The sequence below is a fragment of the Hibiscus syriacus genome, unplaced genomic scaffold (genome assembly GCF_006381635.1).
Source record: "Hibiscus syriacus cultivar Baekdansim isolate YM2019G1 unplaced genomic scaffold, ASM638163v2 tig00002840_pilon, whole genome shotgun sequence".
Classification (NCBI taxonomy): domain Eukaryota; kingdom Viridiplantae; phylum Streptophyta; class Magnoliopsida; order Malvales; family Malvaceae; genus Hibiscus; species Hibiscus syriacus.
Genome location: NW_024061947.1, coordinates 6,641,471 through 6,650,391, shown reverse-complemented (window position 1 = coordinate 6,650,391; position 8,921 = coordinate 6,641,471). Strand labels below are relative to the sequence as shown.

General features: G+C 33.2%; 1 protein-coding gene across 1 annotated transcript; it reads right to left on the bottom strand.

Annotated features, from left to right (window-relative positions):
• Positions 1-1,065: 1,065 nt before the first annotated feature.
• On the bottom strand, positions 1,066-4,911 carry LOC120155832 (phosphatidylinositol 4-phosphate 5-kinase 1-like). Its single transcript, XM_039167296.1, has 8 exons — positions 3,640-4,911; positions 3,395-3,559; positions 3,128-3,293; positions 2,835-2,945; positions 2,536-2,729; positions 2,312-2,442; positions 2,120-2,213; positions 1,066-1,669 (listed from the first exon to the last, which is right to left on the bottom strand). Exons 1-8 carry the CDS (start codon positions 4,731-4,733, stop codon positions 1,366-1,368), a joined length of 2,259 nt encoding a protein of 752 aa, XP_039023227.1. The 5' UTR covers positions 4,734-4,911; the 3' UTR covers positions 1,066-1,365.
• Positions 4,912-8,921: the final 4,010 nt, after the last annotated feature.

The window sequence follows — 8,921 nt, the reverse complement described above, 5'->3', positions numbered from 1 at the left end:
ATAGATTTAGAATTTATTTATTTGGATTGCATTTTCAAATAATATAAGGTAAGATAATCGGAATTTTAATACTTTTAAAAGTAAATGGAAATTTGATTTCACCTAAAGTTGTGTGGTATAATATAGGCTTAATATAAAAATAAATGGCTAAACTATATTTAAAATTAACATTTTATGAACAAAGAACTTTTCGCTAAAAATATATGCTTAAAGTTTTATCCGTTATATTTTTAGGTGTCTATCATTAAAAAAACTCATTAAATGACACATGTCACGTCCGATTTTTTTTAAAATATTTTTAAATAATATTTTATTTTAAAAAAAAATAAAGATGACACATGTCACTTAATAAGTTTTTTAACATTAGATACTTAAAAATATAATAGAAAAACTTTAAACGTTTATTTTTAATAAAAATTACTAAAACGTGTATAATTAAAATAGAGAGAATGTAAACCTAAAATTTTCTGTTTGTGATCGATGAAAAGGGATAGATCATGTGCAAAAAGGCCCCACTAATTGGCAGAGTCCGAGCAATCAGACAGTAGAAGGTCCCAAAAGGTGTACCACGCCAATCATCTTCCATGTTTGTGACCGATCAACATCATTTTTTTATTAATTTTAAGTGATTATAAAAGAGTATTTATTTTAAAAATATTTAATTAGTTAATAATAAATATTTATATATCTTTATGGATGAAATGTTATTTGAAACCTCGAGAGGTAATACATTAAATCGTTATGTTCCGTTGTACAATAGAAAGTTAAAATATTTGAGTTCGATCCTTCAAAGAAATTGCGGGGAGGAGTCAATGCCCCATTTGAATTCTTTTCAAAGGGAAGCAGTAAGAGAGCAAGAGGAAACAACAGTGTTTTGCTTTCTCTCCTTTTCATGGCTTTAACTCATCAAAATCCTCTTTTTCCTCAAACCCCACTGCATATAATCTCTATGCAGAAGAATAATAAAAGTAACGGAAGTGACCCCATTTTTCATATAACTTCAATGCACATCCATGATTCAACCACAGGCAAAAAGAGAAGAGGAAGAGTTTGATCCCATATATGCTTCAAAAATAATCATAAACTATTCCATCATCTCTAGTTTTTCTATAAGCTGTACACTCTTCTTATTCCAAAGTTATACCTAATTCTTCCAAATCTTCACAAAAATTTCACCCACAATCCAAATTCTCCTCTCCCTATATATGTATTAGGATATGCAGTTTCCTCCTACACTCGCTGCTCCCACCAATTTTGTCATTGGCTTGCTCTAAGTGTCCGACGGAGTATTTTTGCTCACGGATGGTAACAGGAAACTCAGAATTCCTCGCCATGGCAATCGATCATGTTGTGGTTTTCATGATGTTATCGGTCTTCGATGAAAATCCTTCCTATAAAATCTCGAAACCTCTTCGAGTAGTGTTTTGGACCGACAGCTGATATAGACGAAGGATCAGCTTGCAGGGATTTGTATGCATGCTCTAGTTTCTTGCTGATGTCGTAATCTTGTAAGATATCGATGATGCCAAAGTATAAGACTACTTCATAAACTTCACCACCATATGAAAAGTGACCAATTCCACCCCGAGTATACTGATCAAAATCGCTTCTTCTCACCATTCGCTCGGCTCTTGCTGGCATGTTTGCTCCTAACCGAATCAATGGCTTCCTGTTAAAACAAAATTATATATAAGATTTTGAGTTCAGTACATAAAATGCTAGATTGAAATTTGTGACAAGGAAAACAGACTTTTAAGAAGTTTACAAGCTCTTACTGTACTCTACTTCCATGGTCACCTAGTTTATGAATCATAAAGGACAAAAGCTGGCAGTAGCTACATGCCCCACTAAAAATTTGTTGTCTTCTTGATTATACACACAAGACCAATCATACAACAAACGCAAACCTCAATTATGCCATGGGATATGGTCAAATTATGTCGAATTTTGGCAAAATCCAATATAACTTTAGAGACGAAACTAGGCATAAACTTTGAACCCGTAAGCAACAGCACATACAAGCAACATTTGGCCAATAACCTTGCCCAATTCCACATCTATAATAAGCAACTAACTTGAACCACAAAAATAATTAAAGGAGACAGCAAAAAAAACATACTGGCCAGCTAAAATCCGATCCATGTCTTGTAGCTCTGCTTCAAGGAATCTACATCCACGCATAAACTTTTCATTTTGATATGAATCCTCTTTGCCTGCATAGGGCGTGCGTAATCAAATTAATATTTTTATTACACCAGAAACACTCCAATAAAATTTCATATGAAGAAAATATGATTGTCTATTAACTTACCTGTGCGTACGAGAAACGGCGATAACCCCATTTTATCACCTCTATTATCATCACGAAAGTGTAGTCCAACCAAAAGACTGTAATCCATAATTCTCTCAGCTTCCAAGAACTCACAATCTCTATCAATTTGCCTGCCACCATTTAGTTATACAAGTTAATGATAATAACTGAGAAGGATTATGAAGCGACATAACAGGAGCAGCAGCAGGAAGGAAATAGCTTACTTCATAAGCTCCTGGAATCGATTTCTTTGGAGGCGAAACACAAAATTGAGATCCAGGTCTTTTAAGGTTGTGGTTTCATCAATTTCATCTTCAGGCTTATCAGTTGTGCGGCCATGGGAGGAGCCTTTAAGGTCAAACCGTCTATGGATTCGATATTCCGAGCAGAACAAGTTGCCCATTACAATGAACCGGGTCTGGTATTTTTAACCATATTAGTTATTGAGCGAGGATAGTTTAACAATGAACAACGTATAAAACGAGTAATTCAGTTTATTTTTCATTATATTTCAGACACAAACCTTCTGGCCACCGATAGGTTTGACACAATGCACGCCAAAGAACTTTGTCACAAGGGAATTTTCATACCGATTGACATGCTGGTAATAACTTGGAAGCATCCTTATAAGCACCTGACAAGGTTAACCAAACTTCAGATTCAGTTTTAATCATTCTATGCATCAAATGTTAAACCTTAACCACGAAAGCAAAGTGAAAATTGTGAAACAAACAATCTTCGAAATTCTCATTTGAGAACTAATGCAACAAGACGCATTGCAACTTTCACATTAAGTCAAATGAGTAGGCAACTAACCTTAACTTCTGATTTCTTTACTGTTTTTATCATAAATCTATCATCTTGAGTAAGGTAAAAGAAGCTCCCGCTCTTCCCCGGAGAAGAAAGCTCCCTCAGGGCGTCATTCCCGCAAACAGCTAGCATGTAATCGGCCGGATCCACTTGGAATAGCTCTCTCAAATGTCTTTAGAACCCGGAAAGGAACCCAGTCAATAATATAGCAATAAACAAAATCAATGTAATACTAATACCTGTTTGCAACCAAGCAAAAGCTAAACAACATACTTAAACACCACGGGACAATAATCCTTCCATCGGAACTCGATAGATTGATGAGAGGGTGTAAGCTTTGATCCTTCTGTAGGAAACCTCGTCCAGAACTTCTCTTTGGGATCAAAGTCACAGGGTTTCAACTCACGCAATATTGAAGCATGTTTCCCAACAGAGTACCTATAACAAAAGAGAAAATCAAACCCTACTCGAATGTAAGAGACATATTCACCACCAAAAACTTCGAAAAGATATTTCACCTGATACCTAATTGCAAATTGAGCATTAAATCGTAGTTCTTATGGCCTCTGGATATAGTTTGTCCAGGCTTCTTAATTTCCCCACTAAAACAACAAGGGTTTCTTCTAAATGGCCTAAACCCATCTCTGTAAATCATTGAAGCTTCCATGTTATCGATTATATCACAAGTAATATCACCTGCTTCACCATCACTTTCCCATATGCAAATCCTTGGGAAATTCATGTTCCTTTCACCGGCGCTTCCCCTACTGTCCACCGAAGATCTCTTCCTCGGCACAAGCCCCAAACTCTGTCCTCCCTTCAGAAAATGTTCTTTCCCTTCGTTTAGCTGTTGGAATTTCTTCATGTTCTCCTCATTCCAAGCACCGATATAACAACTCCCGCCGGGCCAAGATAAAACGCCGTTTCCTTTGGGGACTCCGTTTTCCCATTGTCCTTCGTAGCGGTTTCCGTTTCCCCAAATCAGGGTTCCACGACCGGAGATAACGCCGTTTTTCCATTCCCCGATGTATTCATTCCCGTTACTCCAAACATAACGACCCTGCCCGTCTTGTAGGTTTTTCTTCCACGATCCTTCGTAGTAATCCCCATTGGCGTAACGTTTAAGGCCGTAGCCGTGTTTCCGATCGGAGCTCCATGACCCACGGTACATGTCACCATCGGGTCCAATGAAGGTCCCGAATCCTTCCATCCGACCCGACTTGAAATCGCCTTCAAAAGTGGCTCCAGATGGCCAGGAGAACTTGCCTTTTCCGGAAGCTTTCCCGCGACGCCACTCGCCTTCGTACATACACCCATCCTTCCAAAGGTACTTCCCCGATCCGTTAGGCGCGTTTCCGGAGAAAGTACCGATGTATAGATCACCGTTAGGTAGGAGTTTCTCAACGGTAGCACTGGAATCGGCGGCGATAAAGGGCGTAGTGGTGGTGGTGGGAGTGACGCGCCGAGTGGTTGCTTGAGATCGAATCCGGTGAGTGGTAGCCGTTGGAGTCGTCACAGTAACCAGCAAACGGACCTTGTCGTCGTCGTCGGATTTCTTCTTCTTAGAATTTGAAACGACATGGGTCTGCTCATTGAACAGTGCTTCGTGCATTTTCGAGCTTTCTCCCCTCTGTCGCTAAAAAAGGAAAAGTTTCTTTCTTTGGGTCGTACAGTGTAATACTTGTCTCTTGGTTTCGTCCCTGAGCTTCAGCTACTGCATTTCCGGCGAACAGGGTTATAAACCTCTCTCCGTTTAAAAACTTTTCTCTTTAGTTTCCTGTTCTTTGGTTTTCTTTTTGGAGAAAATGGACAGAATGAAACCCAAAGCGATAGACTGAGATTAAAAAAGATGTCTTCGTCCAAAAAGTAATTAATTTTTAAAATAATATATTTGCCTGAAACAAACCATCTTCTTCCTTTAATTGAAACACTAGATATATTTACCTGCTAAGCTACTTCTTTATTACTTTAACAGAGGACAATTTCATCAGAATATGCCCTTCGGTTTTGACCCAAATATCGGGATTCCAAAACAGAGTTCCCTTTTCATCTCATATTTTTCGGTAAATCTAGTGGAATAGGATATTTAAGAAATTATTTGAAAATTTCATTATAATATTTAGTATTAAGTCGTCGTGGGCTGTTTTTTGTTTTTTAAATTATGATAAAAAAATATTTATAATTATTAACGAATTTGTCGAAATCGTTAACGAATGAATGTGACTAAGGTGGCAAAGATGACATTAAAGGGAAAAAAAAAAGACATGGACCAAATTACAAAGAAATGATAAAAATAGGATAAAATTGAAGGAAAATAAAAAGAATAGGGACCAACATTGCCAAGGAATGACATGAATGTAGGAAAAATTAAAAAAAATGCGACATAAGTTGGTACGACAATAATAACCATGTCTATGAATATTATTTAAATAAATTACATCATTTATCATTGAATTTTAATCTTCCTTTTATTTTAATTATTATATTTTCAATTTTTTAATTTACTCATTAAACTTTATAGATTGAATTTTGTTTATCACTCAACGACGATATGAATTATTTTATTACTTTTATTATTATTTTAATACCAAATATGATTAAAATAAAAAATAAATTTAAACATTTTAAGTTACTTAAATTTTAAATCCTATCCTTAAATACTCAAATTATATCTCAAACCTTAAATCCCAAATTACAATACCACTCATCCTCAACCTTGACAGGTTCACTATCCCATCGACGAACGATGACTTATCGACAGCCTCACCAATGGCTCATCGATGATGGCTCAAATTATAATTCTCACCACAGTCTTACACGACACTAGATCTTGAAATGGAAATAACAAGCACACAGTTGTTATCTTACGAGCAATTTCAAACAGTTTGAAATGGCAATCAATTGAGGAGGAAGAAGAAGAAAAAGAAAAAGTTGTTGCCGTTGAAGAAAGCGTTGTCATTAAGAGGTGGTGCCGTTGAAGGAGGAGTTGTCGTTGAGAGAAGAGAGTGTTGGCGTGAGGGTGATGATTTTAATTTGGGGTTTAAAATTTGAGGTATAATGTGAGAATTTAGGGTTTTGAGTGTATAATTTATATTTTTAAATTTAATTTTTATTATAATAATATATAATATTAAAATATTAATAAAAATGACATGTAATATGAAAAAATAATAAAATAATACATGTCATTGTTGAGCGATAAAAAATTAACTATAAAATTCAATGAGTAAATTGAAAAAATAAAATAAAAGTACATTGAGTAAAATAGAAGAGACAGAAAAATTACGTGATGAATGGTATAATTTACTCGTATTATCTACAATCATTTAATAAATATATCACTTTGTTTCAATAGCACATGGTTTCAATATTTGTGATTTTATAGTCCATTAAGTGGCTTCGGTAGTAAATGAGGACATTGGTTTCTTTTGAGGAGCTAAATTCATGCAATTATATTTGTAGAGTGTATTTATGTTGTCAATAGAGTAAGAAAATTTTGAACATATATTACTTTATAATCACTTAATATATAAAATATATTGATGATTTTAAATGTTCAAATATAGATTTTTAAATATATATTTATTAAGTGATTGAAGATATGATTCATAAATGCGCTATCATGGTTGCTCGATTCATATTTGTGTATGTACTAAGACGTGCCTATTACTAGTAAAACATATTTTTCTAATTTTTTTGACAATTTTTATAATTTTGACCTACATTTTGGTCTCTATTTTGTAATCCATTCACAGTTTGGTCCTTTTATTTGTATTTTTTCCTTAATATTGTCCTCTATCACTGAAATTGTTGTTATTTATTGATAATTTTGATAAAATTATCGATATTATAACTTAGATTGTTTAAAAAATAATATTATATGACCTTTTTTTTATATATATGACAAATTTTAAATTCAAGATTGAACAATTTTGTTAAAGCCATCACCATTTCAAAACGATTTTGACAAAAAGTATAAATTTTACTCCAAATTTGTAAATAATTTATTGATATCCCATTTCTCTTGTCTGTTTTTGGTAAATAACGCAACACATGGCAGCACTCAGCATACAATCGGTGCGTCGTTTCTTGAATATTTATGTTTTCATCCTTGATTTTCACCTTAATTACAGCAGCGCCCACAACATTATAGGAAAAAATATCTCAAGTTAAGCTAACAAATTATCAAAAGTAATAAATTAAGACGGGAATGAGAATAAAATAGAAATTTAATTAAAACAAAGTATAGAAAATGAAATAAATATAACATCATATCATCATGCAAGGACAAAGGCAAGATTTCATGTTAAACTAGTGAATTTATAAATTTTTAAGAAGTGAGAAACTCATATAATTATAGAAGGAGCGAAAATATATTTTCAATAGAAAATATAAACAAAATATCTAAAATATATAAGAATTGAAATTTTTTTAAGGGAATAATCACCTCCACATGCCCCTCTCGATCCATTCCTATTATCAAAATCCATCTATATATACATACAAAATAATTAGTAACATGTAGAAATATATAATTTATAAATTAAATATAATATAAACTTGTTCTCACATTTTTGCTCTTTCCAAAGACTAAATTAACCTATATAATAATACATTCATATGACATGAATGTTTAAGAGACGACAACCTAATTTAAGGTTAAGAAACGATAGGAAATGGATGCAACAAAAAATGTTAATATTTACATTTTATGTTGCGTTCAACCGAAATATTATAATTTTTATAACATTTTTAATTTCACACTTTCCTTTAAACCATCACTTTCATTTTCCATTCAAGCTTTTTAATCAGTAGGGAACAACTTTTGCATTAGGATAAAGATATAAATAAGAGAAAGTGAGAAGAAATAGTAAGGGAGAAAAAGTAGAGGGGTGAGTAAAAGGTTTTATTAACAAATTCTAATTATATGTCTTCGAAAAACTTTAATTAATTAGAAATATACAAATTTAATCGATTTATTCATCTTTGTTTCCCTTATTTTCTTAGGTCATAAATTTTAGATCATTTGTAGCGTTTTCTTTTCTTCCTTTAAAACCTTCTTCTCCTTCCCTTTAAATAAGGTTAATATTAGATTTAGAATTTATAAAAAAAAATAACGTATGACATAAAGTATTATAATTATATCATTATATCATATATGGCATATATAGGTCGACACGTAATATATGACCATTGACTATTAATTTCATTACTTTTTCAACACTGTTGGTTTTTTAGGCTAGATCAGAAAATTAAATGATAAGTTTTTTTTTTTGTTATTAAAAAGTGATTTTGGTGATAAAGGTGCGACGTATTCCTTTAAATGATTCGAGTTCAGATAATATTTTTTTTATATTCGGATACATTTTAAAAATTAGTTTATCAATGAAGACTAAAATGAAAGTTTCCACTAAAGCAGATACGTCTATAGCGGCGTCTTTCACACCTATAGCGCCACTAAATATACTTGTGACGCAAAAAAAAAACAACAAAAAACGCCGGCTATACAAGTGTCGCAACGACTAACGGCGTTTTATGTTAACAAACGCCGCAACAAGTCATGTTCTTACGCGGTGCGGTGTTTTTGTTACAAACGCCATTAATAAGTATATAATGTTGTTTTTCCTCACAAACGCCACTAATAATTATGTATATAGTGACGTTTTTCTCATAAACGCCATTAATTATACACTCTATAGTGGTTTTTTCCTCGCAAAAATTATTTATATAGTGGCTTTTTCTCAAAAACGCCGCTAATTTTGTACTACATTAGTGACATTTGTATCCTGAAACACCGCTA